General features: G+C 36.1%; 1 protein-coding gene across 1 annotated transcript in view; it reads left to right on the plus strand.

The window, feature by feature from the left end:
• The window catches only part of col4a4 (collagen, type IV, alpha 4), a 65,863-nt gene that overhangs the window by 24,713 nt on the left and 13,611 nt on the right, over positions 1–27,539 (plus strand). The window contains exons 5-30 of the mRNA XM_016274278.1: positions 14,698–14,832; positions 14,919–14,963; positions 15,472–15,588; positions 15,715–15,783; positions 16,002–16,037; positions 16,165–16,227; positions 16,445–16,480; positions 16,730–16,771; positions 16,852–16,932; positions 17,031–17,075; positions 17,210–17,272; positions 18,156–18,200; positions 18,317–18,370; positions 18,486–18,546; positions 18,855–18,959; positions 19,071–19,163; positions 20,027–20,089; positions 20,733–20,822; positions 21,760–21,920; positions 22,017–22,089; positions 22,402–22,508; positions 24,695–24,878; positions 25,039–25,107; positions 25,880–25,987; positions 26,207–26,425; positions 26,587–26,748. Coding sequence (XP_016129764.1) covers positions 14,698–14,832; positions 14,919–14,963; positions 15,472–15,588; positions 15,715–15,783; positions 16,002–16,037; positions 16,165–16,227; positions 16,445–16,480; positions 16,730–16,771; positions 16,852–16,932; positions 17,031–17,075; positions 17,210–17,272; positions 18,156–18,200; positions 18,317–18,370; positions 18,486–18,546; positions 18,855–18,959; positions 19,071–19,163; positions 20,027–20,089; positions 20,733–20,822; positions 21,760–21,920; positions 22,017–22,089; positions 22,402–22,508; positions 24,695–24,878; positions 25,039–25,107; positions 25,880–25,987; positions 26,207–26,425; positions 26,587–26,748 — 2,326 coding nt within the window. The remainder of the gene's footprint in view (positions 1–14,697; positions 14,833–14,918; positions 14,964–15,471; positions 15,589–15,714; positions 15,784–16,001; positions 16,038–16,164; positions 16,228–16,444; positions 16,481–16,729; positions 16,772–16,851; positions 16,933–17,030; positions 17,076–17,209; positions 17,273–18,155; positions 18,201–18,316; positions 18,371–18,485; positions 18,547–18,854; positions 18,960–19,070; positions 19,164–20,026; positions 20,090–20,732; positions 20,823–21,759; positions 21,921–22,016; positions 22,090–22,401; positions 22,509–24,694; positions 24,879–25,038; positions 25,108–25,879; positions 25,988–26,206; positions 26,426–26,586; positions 26,749–27,539) is intronic.

Below are 27,539 nucleotides of genomic sequence, written 5' to 3' on the forward strand. Positions count from 1 at the left end.
AAAATACAATAAAAACAATAATATTGTGAAATATTAATATAATTTAAAATAACAGTTTTCTATATTAGTGTATGTTTGAGAAAAGCACAATATAAATAAAATGCATCATCATCATCATCAAAATAATTTATTCCTGTGATGGTAAAGCTGAATTTTCAGCATCATTACTCCAGTCTTCAGTGTCACATGATCCTTCAGAAATCATTCTAATATGTTGATTTGCTGCTAAAGAAACTTTTCTTATTATTATCGATTCTGAAAACAGTCCTGCTTGAAACATGGTACAATTTTTTAGGATTATTTGATGAATAGCACATTCAAAACAACAGCATTTATTTCAAATATAATTTTTTTTGTAACATTGTAAAAATCTCTACTGTCACTTTTGATTAATTTAATGTGTCCTTGCTAAATAAAACTATTAATTTCTTTAAAAAAATTAATCTTACTGACCCCAAACTTTCTATTATATCTGTTTTGGGAAGCACTCCTTCAATTTTTATCTTGCAAAGTAGGACAATAGTACGTAAAGCATGGAAAAAGCCGAAGTGAATGTAATACTTTTTTAAGATAGAACCTGAAGGAAAACAATTAGAAAAATATGTAAGTTTGTGTGTCTGTGTGGCAGAGAGAGAGTGAATGTGTCCTTGCAGAAGGTTCTTAAGTCAAATTAATAATAGTCTTTAGCATGAGCGACAAATTTACGGCAGCCTCGTAAAGCCCAGCGGCCCAATTACAGTTAGGAGCGCAGTTACAAGAGTGTGCACAGCTGCTTATAGCGCACACACTAACAGATGAATTCTCTGAATCATCCATGTTGGAAATATTTGTCATGAAGTATGCAAATTGTTTGTCTAGACATAGCACCCAGATCATAAATATTTTAACAAAAAAATTTAATATATATTTTTATTCAGCAACCATGCATTAAGTCATTGATTTAATTTAAATGATAATTTGTCTAAGATGACAGTAAAGACATTTACAGACATTTAATGTTACAAAAAATATTTCAAATAAATGCTGTTATTTTAAATTCTCTATTAAAAACTCATGGTTTCAAATAAATACTAAGCAGCAAATCAGCATATTAGAGTGATTTCTGAAGGATCATGTGACACTGAAGACTGGAGTAATAATGCTGAAAATTCAGCTTTGCATCACAGATATAAATTACATTTTTAAATATTATAATTAATAATGCATTGATGATTGTAATATAATCCTCATAATTCTCATTTGTAAGTCGCTTTGGATAAAAGTGTCTGCTATATTATTTAATGTAAGTGTAATTCTAATAGAAAAAGTTACTTTTTTGATCAAATAAATGCAGCTGTGGTAAGTATAAGAGATAAAAACATCTTACCAACCACAAACTTTTACCATGAAATGTTTCTTAATGTTTTACATTCTATTTTTAATAAGTATGCACTGCAGTACGTAATAAACTATAGAGTTCCGTTCTTGACATACTGTGACTCCTAGTGAAGTAGTAACCAGTAATCTGCCTAGAATAATAACCTATAACAAGGGGCCCAGAATGCCTCTGTGTGTGTCCTGTTTGTATTATGTTGTCTCTCATGTCTTGGTTTTGTGGTTCCAAAATGAGGTCAGAAGTCCTCATGCCTCAGGCCACATGTCTTCTAGTCTAGTCTTTGACCTCTGAACTATTAAGGCACAACTCAGCATCTGTGCATTAGTGTGTGTGTGTGAGTGTGTGTAAAACACTTTCTCTGGCTACCGTAATCACAGAGTCTGTAGGCTTTGGGCTGCTAAAAACTAGTACTTTCTCTAATGAAAGGTGTGAGGGTGTGTGTGCTTGCGTGTGCCTGTGGGTTTGCAGTGTATTTTTAATGTAAATAATACTACTGTCCATCATAAAGCCTATCTTTCTTTCAGAGTTCACTGCTGGGACACAGCACATAGGTGCTAAGTTAGGGTGACCATATGTAATCTTTACAAGTCCTGGCTGGGATTTCTAGTGCCTTAATGTCTTTTGTCTTCATAATTGTTGAAGGTAATGATTAAAAAGTAGTTTGACCAATAGCGTGCAGGTATTGTAGATAACCAACCAATTGAAGCATGTGAGAAGGTAGGATCTGCGGAGAACGGTCGAAGCAATGCAAATAAGCATACAAATAATGTATGAGGACTGTAGGGAGCTTGTCAATAGGAAAACAAAGTCAAAACCTGGACATTTTAGGCAATTTAGAAATCCTGGCCAGGACATCACTCTAGCTAAGTATGTCATGCGCTCTGTCACGCGTGTTGGTCTAGTGTAAATCTTAAGAAGGAGATTATGGGAGGGTTTTGAGGACATTTGCATGGCTGCCATTAGAACTGTGGAATGTTTGCATGAGAAGGATTATGGGGTCTTGCAAACGCAGGTATTAGCCACATCTCTTCTGACCTTACGTCTTCAAATAAATGCTTGTTTATTCAAGTAAGTTCACCAGAAATATCCCCTTTTTTTTATTATGAGATGACATAAATCAGATTTTTTTTGTGCATGTGTGTTTACACTTGTGCATTTTGCTGACACTTTTATCCAAAGCGACTTGTTTTTATCAGTTCACAAACTTCCTGAAAATCGAACCCATGACCCAGGCGTTGCTTGCTCTAGTCCAGAGGTTCCCAATTGGACTGGGATTGGGAAAACGCTGCTCTAGTCCATATAGCAAGCACATTGGTTATACTATTATATTTTGTGTTAATATTATAAATTATCATTTATTTTTATATTTTATTTTAATTAAAAGTTTTAGATATTTTTGACAATATAATAAAAATTATATAATAAAAATAGAATATTTAAATATAATATAATATATTTATAATAAAATTACAATATATAATAAAAATAATAAAAAAAGATCTGTTTGAAAACTTGTAATTGCAGCTGTTTGTGGAATTATTTTGCTTGCGTTGGTTGTGCGCCGGCACGGTTCCTGCGCAGATGAATCTAATGTTTTGAGGAGTATGTGTGGCAGTCAGTCACCGCACCGGATATTTACTGTACTTCGCAATCACAGATTCTAGCCTACGTCTTGGAATATATGACCCAAATAATACATTTTCACCGTATTGTCATCTGAACAAGTAAGTAACAAGTCTGCCACATTTGTTCTGACCAACTGAGGAAAAAAGCATTACTATAAATCGCGCTACCAATGGTGATTTAATCTAAAGATTGGTTAGCTCATATCACATCAAACCATGCAAATTATTATTATTGTTATACTTTATTCTCAAATTATTAATGTTAACAACGTCAGCATTGCCTATAGTGTGTATTAGCGTGTAGATTTCAGTTTCTTGTTCAGTCTAATCTCTAATTGTCATACCATTCGAATTTAACATTAAGAAATTCTGGTAGCACTTTTTTACAGTCCTGTTCCTCATGTACATACTATGTACTTATTATAGTAATCACAATACTAGGTCATAACTAGGTACTAACCCTGAACCTAACCCTACCCCATGTAGTTACCTTATATTACCAGAACTTTCTTAGGTAGGTACACTGTAAGTACACGTACTGTAAAATAAAGTGCAACCGAAAATCTTTTAACCCAAAAAGCAAATTATGCTCCCTTTGAACTGGTTGTCTTTAAAATACAAATCTTGTGTAATCCCAGGCTATCTGTAAAACTGGAATGTAGTTTAATCTCATTCACATTCCTTTCTGGATTACAATCCGCCATCAAAATGATACATTTAATTATTCTAGCTGCTGTGAGAAAAGGCTATAAACGATCCGCCACCTGCAGCATCCGCACATGCGATAGCCTAGTAGCCGGGACAACTTCTTTATGTTTACAGACGTGACGTAATTATAAACATTATTATAAGATAACCGTTGTGAATCGGGCTAAAGTAAGGTGATAGTTTTAAACACTGGCTGGTTATGTACTTGCTCAAATATTGATTTTGGATCATTTTTAACCAAAAAACATTACGGACTGCAGCTTTAAAGATGTCTTTATAGTTTTTATTAAATTTTTGTTGCCTTGGAAACTAGCTAAAATAAATCCAAAGTTCGTCATCTAGATCAGGGTTCCTCAAATCTTACCCTGGAGGTCCAATGCGCTGCAGAGTTTAGCTCCAACCCTGATCAAACTCAGCTACCTGTGATTTTCTAATGATCCTGAAGACAACGATTAGCATGCTCAGGTGTGTTTGATTAGGGTTAGAGCTAAACTCTGCAGGAAAGTGGATCACGTGGGCCAGATTTGAGGATCCCTGCTCTAGATTGTGCAGTCCAATAAGTCAAACTCAATCTGACATAATGACATAATTTCCATCCACCTATTTTAATGTGCATTTTGAAATATTGCAAAAAAAAAAATGCTGGATAAAAACACCAAGATTAAATCCTAAAATGTGCATAAAAACTTATGCGCACAATTGAGTAGAATAAACTTTTTATCCAATAAGAAAAAACGTGCAAACTACGATGGAAACAAATTTACCAAATAAATTCAACTATGCACATCAAAAAAGTCAAGTGACTTTGCACAATGGGATGGGATAACTTGACTAACCAGCAGAACGATCTCATTGCACAGCATCTGAAATGTATTTTGGTCGTTCTGGAATGCCTGAGCAAAGTCTGTATGTCCGTATAATTGTCTTACACTATAATAATAGTGGCTTCTCCTACTTTTCTTAATGTTATTTAGTGCCAGTTTATCAGGAAGTGACAATTTTGTTCTCTTTGACTTGATGGATGGAAACGGTACTTTATTTGCAAATGTTTTATGCGATGTTCCAGTTTTGTGCACAAGTTAAGTTCACATCTTTGGATGGAAACATAGCTATTATCACATGGTGCAGCCAACTGGTTCTTTTTGTTTCAGCAGCCAATGAGCTTGCTGCTCAACATTCAAATACTTGGCTAGTGCTTGCTGTAGCAGTTGCAGTGCACTTCAGAATCCCTCCACCTTCCCCAGCTCCACCTGTATAGATCTGCTACGGGGTATTCATGTATGCTATATGGGGGTTATTTCATGTTATATGTGCAGCAGCAGTATTTTTTACATGCTCAAAGCAGCATGTTGGGGATGTATTGGCAGTAACAAGTCTTGGTACTTGCTCTGCCGCAGCAGCGGAGCAGATCTATTCTGCCAAGACCAAAGACATTAACATTGTCATGTACTGTACATTACCATGCCAATCCCTCTGAGAGTTCATGACAGAAATTAAGTTTAAGTTTTAAAAAAAACAATCTAAGTTAATGTCTATTCTATTTCAATAGTTTTAGTTAAGGGTAAAAACCAATTGTTAGCATACTTTTGATGCATACAGCAGTTTCAAAAGCCAATGTATAACTATATGGTATGAACACAATAAGAGAGTCTCTTTTTAGCATATTATCACATGGTGCAGCCAACTGGTTCTTTTTGTTTCAGCAGCCAATGAGCTTGCTGCTCAACATTCAAATACTTGGCTAGTGCTTGCTGTAGCAGTTGCAGTGCACTTCAGAATCCCTCCACCTTCCCCAGCTCCACCTGTATAGATCTGCTACGGGGTATTCATGTATGCTATATGGGGGTTATTTCATGTTATATGTGCAGCAGCAGTATTTTTTACATGCTCAAAGCAGCATGTTGGGGATGTATTGGCAGTAACAAGTCTTGGTACTTGCTCTGCCGCAGCAGCGGAGCAGATCTATTCTGCCAAGACCAAAGACATTAACATTGTCATGTACTGTACATTACCATGCCAATCCCTCTGAGAGTTGTCATGACAGAAATTAAGTTTAAGTTTTAAAAAAACAATCTAAGTTAATGTCTATTCTATTTCAATAGTTTTAGTTAAGGGTAAAAACCAATTGTTAGCATACTTTTGATGCATACAGCAGTTTCAAAAGCCAATGTATAACTATATGGTATGAACACAATAAGAGAGTCTCTTTTTAGCTCTAGAACCTGAACAACTCTATTGATCTTTGAATGAGTTTTACATGTGAATACATGTCTACATGGTTCAGGAGTCGTGTGTGATGGTGTGGACAGCTGTATTTTGCTGTGCAAGCCCTAATTGTAAACCAGAGGTGTACGGATGTGTGTGTGTTGCTGAGGGAATCCAATGGGTCTTTAGTAATTATCACAGTCACTGCTTTCCCTGAAAGACTGTGAACACCCTCAACACACAATGATCTACCTCTGTCACAACCACTGAGTGCATGCTGCTTAACACACACACTATCATACTTGTTTCACATCACAAAGTCAAGTAGAATATGATGTATGTCTTTTTTGTTTAGTTAGTAAATTTAAAAGTTATATGAATATAAATATTGTAGCTGTATAAAGTTCAAAATAACAGCATTTATCATATTTTATAACATTATAAATGTCTTTATGGTCACCTTTAAATAATAATACTTTTATTAAAAGTATTTATTTTAATGTTACTGATCCCAAACCTTTGAACAGTAGTGTGCATATGTGCAATGTTTTGAGCAAACACATATACACACACACTTTAGTCTGTAGTTTTTTTTACTCATTGACTTGCCCTGTCAGTGCTTTGCTATTGTGTCTGATCAAAGTCAAATCCAATGTCTTACAGGTCATTAAAAAAACATGCCTGTGTGTTTGCATAAATAAAGGATTAACCCTTTTGGCTTTGACAGCTAAAGACAGTGACCAGAAGAAGAGAAAGAGAGAGAATCGTTTCTGGTATTTTAATTAAAAGTGCTCTAAAACTGAAGCTGTCACAAACCAGCTGTGGGAAGAACCTGCAATTAACATGATTCTTTCCTCCCATTTAGGGAGGCTGTTTAGCAGAGTGAGCTTGAAGAGAGGATGTGTGTGCGCATTGACTGCTTTCAGTCAAATATTTCACATGTTTGCCACTGTACTTTTTTGAGGATTTTTTGCTGTGTGTGTATGAAAGCCCTGTGTGTGTGTGTGTGTGTGTGTGTGTGTTTGTGTTCTCTTAGTTCCCATCAGTGTGTGTTGTTTCAGTCAAAGCTCTTTTTAGATCAGTCAGTCACTCATTCACTAATTCATTCTCACGCACGTGTATGTATTTTATTTTTTTGCCTCATCCGTTTTTTTTATAAATATTTATAGCAATAATCAGATGTGATAGAATCAGTTGTTTTTATATAGTACATGCAATTATATACTCTTATATATAAAAAGTATTTATACAACACAGTTTTTATTCAACACAGTTATTTACCAAAACACTAAAGAAAGCACTTAACCTCACTGAAGAATCACTCTCAAACAATATGAGAGCTAACATCAGTGACCAATCACACTCAAGCCTGGAGCAGCATCTGGTGACACACAGCAGTACTGTGAATGTAATATGTTCTTGATGTTTTGTCACACCCTTGTGGTGATTTTGTAAAAATACACTACTGTTCAAAAGTTTGGGGTCGGTAAGATTTTACTATGGTTTTGAAAGACGTCTCTAATTCTCATCAATGCTGCATGGCTGTAAAATTTTAAATAACTTTTTTAGAAATATATTTTAAAGTGTAATTTATTCCTGTGATGCATAGTTGAATTTTCAGCTTCCATTGCGCCAGTCTTTAGTGTCACGTGATCTTTCCGAAATGTTTCAGTCTAATATGCTGATTTGCCTCAAACATTTCTTATTTTTTCATTGCTAAAAACAGTTGTGCTGCTTAATATTTTTGTGGATACTGTGACACATTTTCTCAAGATTCTTTGAATAGAAAGTTCAAAAGAACAGCATTTATTCAAAGTAGAAATCTTCTGGAACAATGTAAAAGTTTTTTCTGTCACTTTTAATCAGTTTATACATTTTTTTTAACAAACAAACAAAATGTTTTTACTGAGAAGCCTAAATGTTTGAACGGTACTGTACATTCCAAAATATAAATAAATAATATATACAGGTGCATCTCAATAAATTAGAATGTCGTGGAAAAGTTCATTTATTTCAGTAATTCAGCTCAAATTGTGAAACTCGTGTATTAAATAAATTCAATGCACACAGACTGAAGTAGTTTAAGTCTTTGGTTCTTTTAATTGTGATGATTTTGGCTCACATTTAACAAGGACAGGACTGGAACTTCAAATGGGACTGGCTTCTATGGTCAGACGAAACATTAAAAAGAGCTTTCTTGCAGCAAACCCACCAGATGGGTTTGGTGCAAACAGGCATAAAAAGTACCCCATGCCCACGGGTTAAATATACTGCTGGATCTTTAATGTTGTGGGCCTATTTTTCTGCCGGAGGTCCTGGATGTCTTGTTCAGATACATGGCATCATGGATTCTATCAAATGCCAACAGATAAAAAACCTAAACCTGACTGCCTCTGTAAGAAATCTTATAATGGACCATGTTTGGATCTTCCATCAAGACAATGATCCAAAACAAACATCAAAATCAACACAAAAATGTGTCACTGAGCACAAAATGAAGCTTCTGCCATGGCTGTTTCAGTTCCCTGACCTAAACTCTGTAGAAAATGAGTGGGGTGAACTGAAGAGAGGAAGCACCAAAATGGAGCTGGTATTCTGAAGGATCTGGAGAGATTCCGTATGAAGGAATGGCCTCTGATCTCTTGTCAGGTGATCTCCAAACACATCAGGCATTATAGGAGAAAACTAAAAAGAGCTGTTATCTTGGGAAAAGGACGTTGCAAAAATTGGGTGCCAATAACTGTGGCTAACGTGAACTAGAGAAAAACATTTATTTCATAATGAGATTCCCCCCACTTTCCATTGTTTTACTTCAATAAAAGGTTAACATTTTGTAAATTTTTTTGAATGAAGATCAAAAGGATGAACAATGCAGATTTATTTTCACAGCCACCTTTGCTCATATTTATAATATTAATAGGCGACACTGTAGGCCGTCTGTCCTTAACTTAACCTTAATTCCACTGGCGCCGTTCGGGACATAGGGCGACAAGCATTCTCCAATGGCTTTGATCCGCGGCCATTACTTCAGCCTCGTCCCATGGAATGTCGAGTCGACTACTCACAGGTCTTCCATAAAAGTTATTCGCCAGGTGATTTTTGGGTGTCCTTGTTTTTGTTTGCCTTGTGTAGGCCACCAGTATATTACCGTCTTGAGTATCCAATGGTCAGGAAGGCGTAAGATGTGTCCGGCGAAACGAAAATGGCGTTCGGTGACTGTTGCGGAGAGGGGCTGTGTGTGGGCACAATGGTATACTTCCATGTTTGTAACATGGTCCCGGTAAGTGATCTTGAGGACACATCCCAAACAACATAGGTGGAAAACGTCCAACTTTCGAGCGATGGTTTCAATCATCTTCCAGGTCTCGCACGCGTGGGTCACCATCGGCACAACGATCGTAGCCAGGAGTCGCAGTTTAAATGGTTAGTTCACCCCAAAATGAAAATTCTGTCATTAATTATCTACCCTCATGTCATTCCAGACCCGTGAGACCTTCGTTCATAATCGGAACACAAATTAAGATATTTTTTATTAAATCAGAGGGCTCTCTGACCCTCCATAGACAGCAATGCAACTGTAATCTTCCCAGGTCCAGAAACGTAGCAAGGACATCGGTAAAACAGTCCATGTGACATCAGTGGCTCAACTTCAATTTTGCGAAGTTACAAGAATACTTTTTGTGCGCAAAGAAAACAAAAATAATGACTTTATTCAACAATGATTCTCCCTGAGTTACGTCTTCCGCCATTTGGGGAGTACTCAAGAACGTAATCTCAACTCAACTCAACGCAAACTTTATTTATAAAGCACTTTCAACACCACGACTGGAACCAAAGTGCTGTACAGAAAAAGATAAGGAAGGAGAAAAAAAAAACATCAACGTAATCATCGTTTTTTTTACACTTAGGGGAAAGCATGCGTATGCATTGTGATACTCTCCAGAATGGCAGAAGACGGTAACTCGGGGGAGAAAAATTGTTGAATAAAGTTGTTATTTTTGTTTTCTTTGCGTACAAAAAGTATTCTTGTAGCTTCGCAAAATTTAAGTTGAGCCAGTGATATCACATGGACTGGTTTACAGATGTCCTTACTACGTTTCTGGACCTGGGAACATTACAGTTGCATTGCTGTCTATGGGATTGTCAGAGAGCTCCCTGATTTAATCAAAAATATCTTCATTTGTGTTTCGATGATGAACGAAGGTCTCACGGGTTTGGAACAACATGAGGGTGAGTAATTAATGACAAAGTTTTCATTTTAGGGTGAACTAACCCTTTAATCTGCAGAGGGAGGGAAGGCGAGTTCCAGATTAGATGAAGTTGCTGGAACATGGCAGATGCGTTGCCGATGCGGCAGATAACATCTCATTCATTCTGCATCCCCATTTGAGGAGACGACACTGCCAAGATAAGTGAAGTTTGCAACTTCCTCCACTTTTCCGTCGATTGTAATCGGTACTCTCGAGTTTACATAACCGATGCGAACGACTTTGGTCTTCTGTCCATTAATTTGGAATCCAGCGCTAGCCGCTTGATTTTCTAGGGCCATAGTGAGGTCTCGTAGAGCAGTTTGGGTCGGGCCAAGAATGACAATATCATCGGCAAAGTCTAGATTGGCGAGGAAGAGATTACCAACTGCAAAGCACACAACCTTGTCATACGCCATTTTCAATCGCGAAGAAATCAGTTATTCCTTCTTCCATCCATACACAGCATCGAGAGCCTTGGTAAATGTTGCGAAAGATGTCTACAAATCAAGATGGAATTCCGTAAGCCCGGGCTATCTTCCATAGCGTTTCTCGGTGCACTAAGTCAAAGGCCTTGACAAAGTCGATAAAGTTTAGTGCGATCCGTTGTTGGGATTCCAGTGATTGTTCGATCACTTGTCGCAGAACAAAAATCTACTCAAAGCAGGATCTGCCCCTTCAGAAGTTCACTTGTTGATCTCTAAGGCAGGCATCGACAGCTCGTCGAAGGCGGTTTAGAAGGACAATAGAAAATACCTTTCCAGGTACCTTTTTTTGGGAGTGTGATTATCACACCTCGTTTCCATTCCTCAGGGACTACTGAGGTTGCCCAGCAAGCATTGAGCAAATCCTTCAGGGCATCAACAAGGCACTGGTCACCAGATAGGAGTAGTACAGGCGGGATTTCATCCAGGCCTGCAGCCTTGCCATTCTTGAGTGCCCGGATCACATTTTTCATTTCTTCTGCTGTGATCATGTCAAGGTTTACTGGCAGATCAGTTATAGGGTTTAGGATGCTGGGATCAAATGCTGGGGTTGGCACTGGCTGGTTTAGGACTTCCTTGAAATTCTCAACCCACCGACGCTCGCATTCTTCTTGAGTAGGAAGGGCCCTGCCGTCCCGATCTTTGATCGGTGTGCCGCTTCCAGATGGGGAGCAGGTAAGCTCTCGAACGATTCGATGTAACGTGTGCGTATCATTGTGATTTGCAGCTTCTTGTGCCTCGGTCCCTTTCTGAATGACCCACTCATGCTTGTCATGTCTGCAACTTCGCTTTTCTTGTTGATCCAAGTCCCTATATTGCATCTCTGCAGCTTTGCGTTCCATATCTCTGCATGCTTGGACCCGGACTTGCTTCGCATGCCGCCGTTCATCTATCAATGCCCAAGATCGAGGTTGGCATGGGTGGCGGCTAGGGAGGGGCTAGCAGCTTCAGTACCCCCAAGAAAGACCAAAGCACCCCCAAAAAATGAAATAAAATAAAAGCATTTGACTCATAACGCATGCATAACTCATACAATGCAACGTGACGTGATTTGCAGTCGCACTTTTTATAATGTTATAGCATTTTATTTTAAAAAATGGAGCGGTTCCTAGGCTTGCCCCCGACTAAAGATTTTTAGTCAACTAGTTGCACGTTTATGTTAAAATTATTAATATCCTCCTGAGACCCAGCCATGGAGTTTTTGTCTCTGTAGTGGACATTATATTTTAGTGAATTTCTTTGAGACCTCACATGTCACAGTTTTAAGTCTGGATGTAAGGAGCACATTCAGGGCTTTTCAGAGAGACCAAATGTTTGGAGGTTTCACCATGATCACTCCCTCTGCTTGGTCTTTAAAATGGCTGACATTAATTTAGTGAAAAAATTGTACATCCTTATGGAAATATGATGATATTTTGTAATTATCATTTAAATCTGATTAATTTTCAAATTGTTTGTCATAAATAAACATCTCAGGAAAATGTTATGGGGTTTCAAACCAAAATATGACTTTCTGGTTTGAAACAGGATATTGATTTCATACATGTCCACTGTAGAGGACACCAGGACTAAAAGCCTGTTTATTACGCATTTTGGGAGACACAACAAATTAATATGAAAAAAAATGATGTATCAGTATTCTTATGAAATATTAGATTTTATTATAAAAAAAATCTGGCTAATTATTATTCCCATTATTACACTTCTTTTTTCAACATGCTGTCCCAACAGCACATTAATATGCAAATTAGGTACAGTGTATAGATAACATTGTGTTTAATGGACAAACCAGTTTATGTAAATTTTACACACATATTGCATAAAGTAAAATGGTATATCAAATCATTTTGTTATATTATTTATAACATAGTTGAGAATCATCCTTATACAAAGTTTAGTATTAAAAAATCCAGAAACCTAACAAATTGATTGGTGATTTTATTTAATTTTTTAAATCCCATTGTTTTTGCCTTTTCATGTCTATTCATGTCATTAAATTTTTTTAGAAAAACTGAGTCCTGGTGTCCTCTACAGCAGTGGTTCCTAAACCTGTCCTGGAGGCCCCCCTGCCCTGCACCTTTTGTATGTCTCCCTTATCTAACACACCTGATTCCACTCATTAGCTCGTTAGTAGAGACTGCGAGAACTAAATTGGGTGTGTCTGATTAGAGAGACATACAAAATGTGCAGGGCAAGGGGTCCTCCAGGACAGGTTTGGGAACCACTGCTCTACAGAGGTCATAGCATAACATATGAATAAAATATAATTTTTCAAAAATGTTATTTTTCCATTTTTTTTCTTATGCTCTAAACAATGTAATGACATGAAAAAATACTAAATTCACAAAGCTTTTTTTCTGGTTCTGAGGAGGATATAATAACCTACTAAACCATCCTTTAGGCATGGGCGTATAGCCTATTCCGTGCTCAAGCACGCGCATAACGCTTGCCACAAAGGACCGGCAAAAGTAATTATTATGAATGTGCCCGGGGAAAAAAATACATTTTAATTATTTAATAAATGAGAACTTTCTCAGTCAGTGTCAGCTGCAAAGATGAAGTTACCGAATACCGACGCTCGCTGACTCGCCATCTCCACAATACATGCCTTTAATAGCAGGCAAGTAGGTGGTTCATTGTTGTGACGCGCTTCATTTCACGGAGACTGGCAGAAAGCACTGTTTATTTTCTCTATTTTACAAAAGCTCAACATTTTGGTGTTATTGTGAGTGTACATAAATAAAAGCAGAAATAGTTTTTTACGAATGATGTAGCCGATTAAGCTACACTTATCTGGATGACCCAAAATGACGGAGTAGCATATTCTAAGTTCTTTCCGCAGGAAAAAATGCAAGGGATTGTGCGTGCACCTCCATGTCATGCAGGAGGCATTTTTAAAGTCATATTGCCTTTGTCTCACATTCGGAAATGCTAATTGAATTTTAGGTGGACTGTATAAAAATATTTGGGAACTGACTGATCTATGTAGGCTATTTGTTTAATTTCATAAAACGAAAAAATTTAATTAAATTGTGATGAGCCAAATAATCATGTAATAAAATGTTACAAAATCGAGTGTGCGATTTATTTTATTATTCATATTATTATTAATAATAATAATAATAATAATAACATCTTTTGGTCATATTTACTAATAATTGCCCAGATCCCCCTGTCAATGGTCTAGCACCCCCTCAGCACCTGCTTTCAAAATTATCTGGCGCCACCGCTGGAGGTTGGATCCAGCATTCTCTGAAAGTGCCCCGTTGGCGACCGATGGCCGCCTCTGCCACGGTTACCAGAGTGTCTCGAAACTGCTCCCAACGAGAATCTAGGTTGTATGGGGGGGCCAATAGTTTGAAGTGATTCCGGACTGCAACAATGTACTGCTGCAATACGACTGGGTCTCGGAGCCGTACGACATCAAAAGGCTTCGGTTGCTGGCCATGGGCTGGCAAATGTCGTAATCGAAGTCGACATGTTGCAACGAGCAGGAAGTGGTCAGTACCCACTGGCCATCTGTTACATTAATGTTAATCTAACAATAAAAGAAAAGAGGGAATAACTCTCTGCTTTTGTAGTTTTAATAATCAATTTATTTGTAATGAACACGCTGAAGGGATTTTTACATTTGATTCTTTGTTTTTCTTACTTGAATTCTTATGTTTAGATGTCAAATGAAAAAAGTAATGCACTAGGCCTATTTGTTTCTTTCTTATATTTGTTCTGCTGTTTTTTTGCATCTGTTCTTATTTTTAATAACAAAGATAAAATAGAATGAATATAGTTTATTATAGTTTATAATATTATTATGTTAATATTAATTAATATAATAATATTATAGTAATACTCCCTGCAAAGCTACATACTCAGAAAAAGGGTACCTTTATTTACCCATAAATGGCACACACACACACACACACACACATATATATACAGTGTGTGTGTGTGCCATTTATGAGTAAATAAAGGTACACTTTTTCTGAGTTTGTAGATTTGCAGGGAGTATTACAATAATATTATTATATTATTCTACTGCTATTTGTTTCTAGGGGAATCCTGGTGTGTTAGGTCAGCAGGGCCGGCAGGGGCTTCCAGGTTTGCCTGGCCCCCAAGGACTTCGTGGTGAAAAGGGTCAACGTGGACTCATAGGCTTGCCTGGGCTCTCTGGCCCGGAAGGAGACCAAGTACATAGAAATACACACTCACCCACAAACAATTCTTAGAAAACTCAATACAAGGGCTTTCATTCTGTTGCATTCTTTTGTGTTAGGGCTTTCAAGGAGATCAAGGCTATGCTGGATTAGGTGGAGTGCCTGTAAGTGACACTCTGTAGTATGAAATATTCAACAATAGAAATGCTCTGTGTGTGTGTGTGTGTGTGTATGTATGTATGTATGTATGTGACTTCGTGGTGAAAAGGGTCAACGTGGACTCATAGGCTTGCCTGGGCTCTCTGGCCCGGAAGGAGACCAAGTACATAGAAATACACACTCACCCACAAACAATTCTTAGAAAACTCAATACAAGGGCTTTCATTCTGTTGCATTCTTTTGTGTTAGGGATTTCAAGGAGATCAAGGCTATGCTGGATTAGGTGGAGTGCCTGTAAGTGACACTCTGTAGTATGAAATATTCAACAATAGAAATGCTCTGTGTGTGTGTGTGTGTGTGTGTATGTATGTATGTATGTATATATATATATATATATATATATATGTATATAGGTATAGATATAGATAGATATAGATATAAAAACTAGACAGCATGTATATATTATATTATATTATATTTATTATATTATATTATATTACAATAATCTTCCAGGGTCATCCAGGGCCTGGTGGTCTTCCGGGGCTTCCAGGGAAGGATGGCTGTAATGGAACCAGAGGGCAGCGTGGGTTGAATGGTGAGATAGGACGACCTGGCTTCCCAGGACCAATGGTATGAGAAATGTTACAAGAAATTTGTATTTTATCTTTTGTGTTGACTGGGCTCTTTCAGTGTGTTCATTCCTGCAGTAAATGATGTCCACGACTCCATTTGTTTTTAATTTTTTGCTTGTTTCAGGGACTACCTGGGTTAAAAGGAGCCAAAGGAGACGCATTTACAAGGACAAGGTTCCTTCCTGGAACACCTGTATGTATAATTCCAAAAAATGAGTTTATGGGTTTATATTTTATTACTACTGACTATATTCTGCATGCAGTCCGGAGGTTGAGCATTGTTGTGTCATATAAAATCAAATATAAAAGCTGATTTCTTAAACAGTAAAATACTTCTGTAGTTTTGTTGTTTTATTTAGAGATACTTTATCATCTTTTTATACTCAACAATTCTGTTATCCTCATTCACAGGGTGTCGATGGACTACCTGGAATACCTGGACCAGCAGTATGTACTAAGTGCAAAAAAACCTTATGCAAAAGTCCTTATATAAGCTATAATGTATTAAGTGCAGTTTTATTTATTAGTTAGGTTTGTTTTGTTTGTGTGTGTCTGTGTTTGCATGTGCACAAAGGGGCTAAAAGGGGTCTTTGGCCCACAAGGTCCACCAGGAGGAATGGGACCTGATGGATTTATGGTGAGAAAAGCATTTACTCTTCAAATAGCACCATTTTTTATTCATCCATACTATAATTATATAATAATGTATGTATTCTGTTTTTTGTTTTTGTTTTTTGCAAAATTCAAAAGATCACTGTAAAATGTTTTTGAAAAGAGTATCTTATGCTCACCAAAAATATACTTTTTAAAAATATTTTAGTTTTATTTCATTTAATGTTTTTTTCTAATTATAGGGCTTTCAAGGATTACCAGGTCCAAGAGGCCTACCGGTGAGTTTTGCAAGTGCATGCCTATGAAAATGAAGATTCACTGAGAAGTTTCCCTATCTGAAGTTTACAGTTTATTAGCTCAGATTTGAAAACCTGAAAATCTTTGTTTGAGTGCAGCAGCCCTAGACTTCTAGCATCTTTCATTTAACATGCACTTCTGCTTGTTCTTCTGTTGCCTGTGCATTAATATGAAGCCGTTTTTGATTATTTAAAATCTTCTTGAATTATATTTTGTTCGTTTGTCCATAGGGAGACACAGGAAGTTCACTGCCTGGACCAAAAGGAGATGAGGTAAATAACGCACTTGGCAGTGCTGGCTTTATATCATACTTGAATTTGTGTTTAACAACATCATCTTGATTCTCTTACAGGGGGAACAGGGGAAACAGGGTAAACCAGGTCCTTTTGAATATGTGGAGCCCAACCCAGAAGACTATGTGAAAGGCGAAAAGGTAAAACGTCCATATGTGAAAAAAGTTTTCAGCTGTTGAGGATGCCAGGCAGCTTCCAAGGAGAAAATGATGGTGGAATTTTATAACTTTTTTTGTAGGGGAGGAAAGGTCAAAAAGGAATTTGTGGAGCACCTGGCCCAGAGGTGAGTATTGCTGCATATTTATTTGAATTTATTAGTCCTAATAACTTCTGAACTCACATAGCAAGCCCTGATATGTGACCTGTGTTAGCTGAAGCTCATTAATGTGGTTTTACATTCATTTTTGTGTTTCTCAGGGTCTTGAAGAGCCTCCAGCAGAAAAAGGAGAGAAAGGCATAATTGGTTTACCTGGTCAAAGAGTAAGATTATTCACTAGTTTCCATATCAATTGATCCACTACAAACCAACACCACAATCCAGCCGAACATAACACCTCAAACCAACAGATAAGACTACAAACCATCTGTCTAATAACAAAAATTCAACCTGTCATAACACTCAAAAACAAACAATCATAGAATTCCAAACCAACCAATCAAAACATTCCAGACTAACCAATTAAATTATCAGGATTAAGCATCGAATTCCTCTCATTTCACCAATCATAGAATTCCAAACCAACCAATCAAAACATTCCAGACTAACCAATTAAATGATCAGGATTAAACATCGAATTCCTCTCATTTCACATATGTGACCCTGGAGCACAAAACCAGTCTTAAGTCGCTGGGGTATATTTGTAGCAATAGCCAAAAATACATTGTATGGGTCAAAATGATTGATTTTTCTTTTATGCCAAAAATCATTAGGATATTAAGTAAAGATCATGTTCCATGAAGATATTTTGTAAATTTCCTACTGTAAATATATCAAAACTTAATTTTTCATTAGTAATATGCATTGCTAAGAACATCATTTGGACAAATTTAAAGGCGATTTTCTCAATATTTAGATTTTTTTGCACCCTCAGATTCCAAATATTCAAATAGCTGTATCTCGACCAAATATTGCCCTATCCTAACAAACCATACATCAATGGAAAGCTTATTTATTCGACTTTCAGATGATGTATAATTAACACTTGAGACTGGTTTTGTGGTCCAGGGTCACATATTCAGATTGTGCAAGTATGAGTTCATTTTAAAGAAGTTAGAAAACTAATTTAATAACCAAAACTCTTACCTTCATTCTTTTACTTTTTCAATTATGTACAGTATGTTGTTGTATTTTTTAAAACATTAGGGCTTGCCTGGATATCCAGGAAGAAATGGCTTTCCAGGACTTAAGGTACACTTTTTAATCATTCATAATTTACTATTAATAATGATTTATTTATTTTGAAATGATAGGTTTGTTGAATTATACTGTTTGTCACTTCTGATGTTATGTTTTTACATATACAGGGAGCACTAGGGGATAATGGTCTCCCTGGTCTATATGGCAACCCAGGGCCAAAGGTCAGGCACACATTCTGACTAGATGTTGTATGAAAGAAATTGATTTAGTAAGAGTTATCTACTTGCAGTATATTGTGATTTGTTTGCTGACACTGGTGCTGTGAATGTGTAACAGGGCTACTCAGGAGACCCCGGACCTAAAGGAAACCCAAAATACCATTACAACAATATGATGGGTAATAGAGTTAACATTATATCAAACACAAAGACATGTGAAATGTACTGTACTGTCTGTGGTTAGGTACAGTATTTACCATGAAGATTGTGTCACTTTATTTCTTAAATAAATTAGCAGTGCAAACTAGAATTCTTTATATTGAGAGTTTCAGATGAGGTGGGTCTGTTTGAAGAGTTTTTAGATATCATTGCATTTTTATATATCAAATGTATAATATAATATACATATATAAATATAATATTTAATTTAACAAGTTTTTAAATTTGTGTATTATAAAATCTTATGATTTTTTAATGTGTGCTCTAGGACCAACTGGAGATCGTGGGCTTCCTGGTGCAGCCGGACTTCCTGGGGATAGAGGGGCGATGGGTATACCTGGACCCTCTGGTGATCCAGGAGCATCTATAAGAGGTCTGAAATATCTTAAATGTCATTTATGTATGGTATTTATAAACTTAGATGTCTTAGTGCGGGTTTTTCTTTCTTTTCTTGATTCTCTTTCTAACTCTGCTCTGCTTTTAGGTCCAGTGGGTGAATCTGGTTTGCAGGGTCTTAATGGACTCAAAGGAGAAAAAGGTGACCCAGGAAAAATATACGGGTCATACTTAAACTATGGTAATATTTCAGATTTTTTTATGTTTACTTACCAAAATATTTTCAATATGCATTTTCCTAGACATTATAATGATTTGAAAGAGTTATTGTATTATTCGTGTGACTGACTTGTTAGGGGCAATCGTAAAAAGCTGGAATTTTTTAATTTTTTTGAACTGAAGGTACATTTTCATCACCGTTTTTGGCTTTAAGCATATATGAAATTACATAAGTTGTATATTCGTAGTCATTAATGGGATTTGAGGGACTCAAAAGCTGTAAGTAGATGTGTATTTATTCATAATCTTTTTCAGAGATCTGCTGTTTTGTCCAAAACACAATAAGTACTGCGTAGAATGGAAAATAATAAAAAAAAATCTTTAATACCTGAAATGGGGAAATGTGTGTAATTATGTGTGTGTGTGTGTGTATATATATATATATATATATATGTATGTGTGTGTTGGCATATGTATATGTTGGTCCATATATAATTAAATGCATAAGCAAATATATAATTGGTCTTGAATGCTGATTTGCTGCTCAAGAAACCAGTTTGTTGTTATACATTTGTTTTAACATTTGTTGATTTGTTGATTCTTTGATGAATAGAAAGTTCAAAGAGCAGCATTTATTTAAAGTATAATTACTTAATTAATAACATTTAGAAATGTCTTTTCTGATGCCTTTAATCAACTTCATACATCCTTTCTTTAAAAAAAATAAATACATTTAAATAAAAAACCTTTCTGACCCCCCAAACATTTGTACTGTAGTGTACTGTTTTCTCACTCTTACAATGTAAATGTCAAAAACGAGAGAGAATAATAGATTTTTATGTTTTTTTAATATAATTTAATAACATATAATCGCTCTTCCTCTAGGGGAACCTGGAAAACGTGGCCCTACTGGACCCAAAGGACAAAATGGAATTCCTGGTAATCCTGGTGAGTGGATGTGGATTTTTCTGTTGTCTGTCTTAACCAGCCCTGACAAACTGATGTGATTGAGTCACATCAAAGTATCTGTACATACCTGTATAAAATGCATGTTGGAGAATGTCTATATAATTAGACATTTGAGAGCATGTAAGTGTTTACTTAGTTCCAATAATGCTTTTGTTTACTTTTCATAATTGCCTTTTGTCACGGAGATGTCTTTTGTAATTTTTTTATCTTTTCATTTCATTTGTTATTAATATTAATAAAACATTTTGCGTGTTTAGTGTAGACACACTAACCTATGTCTCATTTTGTTGACATTATTGATAATGTCGATGTGTGTGCATCATCACTGAAGTTATTGTATGTTCTTCAAGCATGTCATCCTTCTTTGTTTGCCTGCTTGCATGTTGTCTTTGTGTGTGTGTGTCCATCCTGTTACGGTGTCAACATTTGTCTCGTCATGTGTTTCGAGTGAACAGTTTGCGGTGAGCATAATGTTTTGACAGTCACATGCTACATACATTTATCCAACACCTTTATACATGTAACATAATACTTAGATAGATAAGGCATGCAACTTTAAGAGCTATCATTCTAAAGAAATACAGCTAATACACTGTGATGAGAGTAACTGTCTGGGATACAGGTTACTACTGCGTGCCTGGTGAGCGTGGAGAATCTGGACAGGTTGGAAATAGAGGACCCCCTGGATTAAAAGGTGTTCAGGGGAGAAAAGGTGAGTTTTCATACATTGACATATAAACTTATATTTATATAAAGAATTATATACCTGTGTGAATGCCATTCTATTAGATTCAAAATATCAAACCAAGTGGTGTCTGCAAACAATGCATTTTTTTTCTCGTAGAACTAGCTTTTTCTTTTTTCTAAAACTTTGATTACTTTTTTTTCTGTTCAAAGGTTTGGGGTCAGTACGATTTTTCTTTTTAAGAAATTAATACTGCAATACATTGATCAGAAGTGACAGTAAAGACATAATGTTACAAAAGATTTTTATTTTTAATAAAGGCTGTTTTTTTACTTTCTTTTACAGTTTCCACAAAAATAAGCAACTGTTTAAAACATTTGATAATAATAAAATCAGCATATTAGATTTCTGAAGGATCATGTGACACTGAAGACTAGAGTAATGGCTGCTGAGTAATCAGATTTGGCATCACAGGAATAAATTACATTTTAAAATGTATAAAATTGTATTTTTTTTAAACTGTTATTTTAAATTTTAATGTTATTTCACAAGACTAATTAATATTACACAATACTGAAATAAATGCATCATAAGAGACGTATTTCAAAACCATAAAAAAATTCTTACCTAAAACCTTTAAGTCAGTTAAACCAGAGAGTATTTTTTTGAACAGAACATATTTTGTTGTCAAACGTTACTGTAAATGTTTTGCTTAAAATGTGCTTTTTTTGATATTTTGTTATAAAATATAATATTAATCATACACTTTTAGATGTGACTTAATTGTCCAAATACTGCATCTTTTTCTGGTGCTGTCCGTGGTGCTGATTATTTTTGGTTCTTTTGTCCCAACTGTAAAGTTATGTGTAGTGTGTATCAGCGTCCAATAGGAGGCGGCAAAGAGCACATCTTTTCTAACCCAAGTATGAGCACATGTTCTTATATTCTTTGTGTTTCCTTACAGGCCCTGTTGGGGGATGTGCATGCGAGCCCCTTGGTGATCTACCTGGTCATCCTGGCCCCCCAGGCCCTCCGGGTTTCCGTGGTGATCCAGGGCAAAAGGGGTTCCGGGGTCCTCCTGGTGATGACGGATTCATCGGAGAGATGGGTGGGAGAGGTGTAACTGTACGTAAACCTGGTTGAAATTCAATATGTTTGTATTGTGCTTGTGTGTGTAATTAATCTTTTTTGTTGTTGTTTGTGTCTCTTGTTGTTTCTCAGGGTCCCAGAGGCTTCACAGGTGTCAGAGGGCTTAAAGGAGAGAAAGGAGAAGTTATGGTGATCTGCAAAAAGGGTGAAGCATATTCGCAGTTAATGGATTTTTTTTTGTTTTTTTGTTCATTTTAAGACTCATCCAAAATGGTCTAACATCTAAGGATAGGTTCTATATTATAATACAGCATGAACTGATATGATGTTAAATGCCTGATAATGAAACTATAATGCTGTTTTTTGTTTTGTTTTTTATCCCAGAGCATTATGTCAGAATTGTGATTTAAAGTTTCATGTTTCTTCTGATTTTTCTTAAATTATCTATAAAATCTGTCATCTTTATTTTGCATACAACTGACATGCAGTTATCAGAAATGTTTGCATTATGTTAAAGGGGAGAAAGGTGGCACGGGATCTGTTGGACCATCTGGAAAACCAGGGTATAATGGGAGGAAAGGGGCTGATGGGAAAATGGGTGCCCCTGGAGATCCTGGATCTCTGGTAAGACATGTAAACAATTATAAAATTTAATTTAAAAAAGTCATAGATAGGTGTAAAGTAGTACTGTACATACTACCATGCAAAGTTATTTCTGAATATCATGTAAAACTGAAGACTTGAGTAATGGCTACTGAAAATTCAGCTTTACCATCACAGGGATAAACTGCATTTTAAAATATATTAAAGTAGAAAACAGTTATTTTAAAGTGTAATAATATTTCTCGATATTATATTATATTTTATATATTGAAATGTCTAATAGTAATTCCAATAATTCCAAATTGCAATAATGTTTCTCTATTAAAAGAACAGGTACATTTATTCAGAAACCACAATCATAAACAAAATAGTCGAGATCTCATGACAGAACACAGACCAGCTGATTGACACAGAATGAAATTTCATTTAAGCAGAATATCTCACATGGAGGTCGCTAAACTTCAGCTTACTTGTTTGGCGGTGTTTTCAGATCATCTTTGGTGCTTTCGCAATGAAGATCAAGCGCGTGCGCATGGTTGTCAGATTGCCAAAATTTTGCAAAACACTGAGCAGAAAATGTATCCTTTTAACAGAGAATCTCTGATTCGAAGATTTGAAGTCTTGATATCTGGCAACCACACACATGAAAGCTTACGTAGTACAGCAGTACGCAATAATATTGCAAAATTGTAAAATTGTCTCCTTTTTATTTTAAAATAAAAATGTGTTTTGTAGATTTGTATTAAACTATACATACTGTATACATACTGTACATGGTGCTGTTTTGTTTCTAATTGTTAAGCAACGTAATTAATTATATATTGTTTATAAACATTATTTTAAACATTATGCACTTTTTTCAAAGATAGTTATGTTGTTTTATTGCTTAGAAGAAACTTGCATTAGTAATATTTTGCTCAATGCGCCCTCTTATGGCCTCAGGAGATAAGCCAAAAGCTTTTTCCCCCTAAAAGAAATTATGCCTTCTAAATTTGAATATAATTCAAATATTGATAATATTTTGATACAAATTTCGAATTTAGTTATTCAGCCATTTTGACAGCCCTAGATCACAGTTATCATTTATTGACCTTATTGTTGTCTCGTCATTGTCTCATTTTAGTCGGGGGGAAAAAGCTCGTCAAGGAACATTTTTCATCATAGTTTTCTTTAACGAAATTAACATTACACACACATAACAGACTTTTTTTTTACATTTTGGAGTCATGATGCAAACAAATTGTTTTGATTCACTGATTCATTGAAATGGTCACTTCGAAAGAACAATGAAAATAATGAAAAAATAAAAACACCTGACCCTCTAACACTTGCAAACTATATCTCTTTTCGTTTTCTAACTGCTTGTTTTCTTTAAAAAACAAACAAAAAACCTTGCTACGTGTATTGCGTTAGGCTAACAGAGACTTGTCATAGCACTTGCATTTTATTGCTCTTTTGTTGATTTGATTGCTTCTTTTGTCCTCATTTGTAAGTCGCGTCTGCTAAATGACTAAATGTAAATATATATATATATTTAGTTAGTTAGTTACTTTATTGTTCAGCCTTGGCTGAAAATTAGTCTTAGGTCTTGCTTACATACCACAATGACAGTTCAATTTACATATCAATACAATACGTAATACATTACACAGACTTATTGTGTATGGCGCAAAGGTTTGTTTATATATTGCTTTAGTTGCCTTCAGTGTCCAATAACAGCATCCAGATGGTAACAATTCGAAGGCATAGTTCAGAGGGTATGTTGTATCTCCACTTATAGCCAGAGCTTTCCTCCTAACTGCCATATTATACAGCTGATCAATCGATTTTTGCTTAAACTCTATTATTTTGCTTGCCATTCTTATAATACTGTTATTTACAGACATTATTCGCCCAAACCAAACCATTATATTATACCCTAAAATACTTTCAATTAAACTAATATAAACTCTTTGCAGTTGTATCAACCATAGTGAGCATAGCATGCTCTGTCCCTCTTTGTGGCTTATCTAGGTGCTCTGATACATATGGTTTTAGATGATAACTAATGACCCTTTCCATACATTTAGCAACGTATGCATAGATGTGTGTGTGTGTATATATATATATATACTGTGTATATATTTAGGATGATTTATATATACAGTAATTTACAATCATTAATTATTTTACTACAAAAAAAAAAAAAAACTTTATTTCCTTTCCAGGGAGATAGTGTTGTTGGTCCGCTGGGTGACAGGGGGTGTCCAGGAGCTGCTGGGGTAAAAGGCCTCAGAGGTCCACCTGGTCCTCCTGGCCCTAATATGATGGGGTCAGTGGGGCGACGGGGAGAACCAGGGGAACCAGGACCTCAAGGTCAGACAGGGCCCCCTGGTCCTAAAGGCGTTCAAGGTAAGTAAGGCATTCAGTAAGCTGAGTAAGGTTTTGCTATCCACTATAAATACAATTTATTGAAAACAAATGTCAGGATGGAGGATGTTGAAATATGTTGATGTGTAAATGTTTGAGGTCAGTGAGAATTTCTTGATTTTTTTTTTTTTTTTTTTAATAGGTGATGCCCTGCCCTGTGAACCTGGCATACATGGAGCCCCAGGTTCTAAAGGAATGCCTGGTCGTAAAGGTAAATATATATTGAAATAATTTCTGAATGAAAGAGTGAGAGTTCTCTCAGTTTGGTTGAAAAAAGAAATGATACAACTGAAGGAATAAGAGGAACTGAGTATTGTAAAAGAGTATTTAATATTAAATTGAATAAGAGTATTGTACCTTTAAAGTGTAAAGTGTAAAAAATAAAATCATAAGTTTTTGTTATACGTTAATTATTTTATAGATTATATTTTTACTTATTTTTGCTCATTATTGGGTGCCAATTTTAGTTCTAGATCTGACATTCTATATACAATCATTCTCTAAATGGTACCAATTTTTGGGATTAGTGCACTTTTGTGGTTATAACTCAGTACATGATATAACCAATAGATTCAAATTTGGATATTTTTATTGATGTTTTTAAAATTAATTGAAAACAATGTGGTTGACATTTAGTGGTCGCAAAATCTGTGGGAAAATGTGTGAATGGTAATTACTTTGATAGATAAATTAGAGAAATAATTGTAAATCTGAAATAAATTTGATCTTAATTTCTCAAATTTCAAATGTACGCTACTTATCAAGAGCAAACATGGAATAATTAGTCAGACTTAGTTGATGTTTTGTTGCAAAATGTGTATTGAACTAATGAAGCCTGTTTTGGACTCTTAGAATTTCTTTAAAAAGCATTTCTCTTAAACTACTAAATTGAAAAGTACCCAATTCTCAAAGTAGAAATATCACAGCACTGATGATTGTTATCAGATACAGTATATGACCAAAACCTTCATGTTTTCTTCCAGGTGAGATAGGTCAGCTTGGAAATCCAGGATGCAAAGGACAAATTGGACCAGATGGTCCCAAGGGAGAGAGTGGAAATCCTGGCGATAGTAGGTTAGCAGGATTTCAAGGTAGAGAAAATAATTTAAGGTTTTGGTGTATTTAAAAACATTTCTGTAAAATTTTTTGAATGTTTCTAAATCTTTGAATAAACCCTCTTTGATTTTATTCAACATGCATTTATTAATTATTCTATGTCCGCATGATATACCCACAGTATCAACTCGACTAGAGCGCGTCAAATTGTAAAGTATTACAAAAATCTAATATCCCTGCAATCTCGTCCGCAGGTCCAGTTGGATCTTTAGGAGATCCAGGTGACACTGGGCCAGATGGCACCAGTATTAGTGGCTCACCTGGCACACCTGGTAATCGTGGACCCCAGGGTCTGAAAGGGTCTTTTGGAGACTCTACTACAGGGGCCCCAGGACAGATGGGGCCCGGTGGTATTCAGGGATGTCAGGGCCCTAAAGGTGTCCCTGGATCTCCTGGGTCAATTGGATTGCAAGGTACTACATTGAGACATTGAGACTTGAATAATATCTGGCAAACAGCAATAGGATATAAAGAAAATAGTATTTAAGGGTTATTAAATAAAGGTTTTAGGATTTGAAAATATCCCAGAAAGTCCATCAATATTAATTTTATTAATTAAAGACTTTTTCTGCAGGTGCATCTGGAGTCCCTGGACTTCCTGGTAGAAAAGGGGAAAAAGGAATGGATGGTACACCAGGAGCACCTGGTTGCCCAGGTGGGGGACCAGAGCTGTGTGACAAAGGACAAGCTGGTCCACCTGGTAAACCAGGACCACCAGGCTTCACTGGACAGAGAGGTGAGTAGAGACCATTGTATGAACAGAAGCTTGTTGAGATTGTTCTCGTAATAATAGGCGTGTTTCCATTCCATTATTTCGAAATGACAGCGTTTCAATTAACCAATGTTATGTGACTAAAACATAACCTTTTGCCTCTCGCGATAAGTTGTTGCAACGGATTTTGGTGGGATTCTGGCTATATTTATTGAAATGAGGTGTATGCGTGTATCTTTACAGAAGCAGCACAAAGAGCCGCTTCAGAAACGTGCGTGGCACGGCTGGAATAATCACAAGCATTGCTAGTGGCCGCAATCAGCTTCAGTGGCCGTATCAGAGCCACACTGCACCGCAGACATGTGCAGTGTAAATTATCTAAGCATTAACATTAGGGAAAGCCCCTTATACTGGAGAGCCACCACGTATGAAGTGTTTCTTGGAGGTTAGGATATAAAGAAAATAGTATTTAAGGGTTATTAAATAAAGGTTTTAGGATTTGAAAATATCCCAGAAAGTCCATCAATATTAATTTTATTAATTAAAGACTTTTTCTGCAGGTGCATCTGGAGTCCCTGGACTTCCTGGTAGAAAAGGGGAAACAGGAATGGATGGTACACCAGGAGCACCTGGTTGCCCAGGTGGGGGACCAGAGCTGTGTGACAAAGGACAAGCTGGTCCACCTGGTAAACCAGGACCACCAGGCTTCACTGGACAGAGAGGTGAGTAGAGACCATTGTATGAACAGAAGCTTGTTGAGATTGTTCTCGTAATAATAGGCGTGTTTCCATTACAGATTTGCTCAAAACTTTGCC

This window comes from Sinocyclocheilus grahami, unplaced genomic scaffold (assembly GCF_001515645.1).
Source record: "Sinocyclocheilus grahami isolate Dianchi unplaced genomic scaffold, SAMN03320097.WGS_v1.1 scaffold6.1, whole genome shotgun sequence".
Lineage (NCBI taxonomy): Eukaryota > Metazoa > Chordata > Actinopteri > Cypriniformes > Cyprinidae > Sinocyclocheilus > Sinocyclocheilus grahami.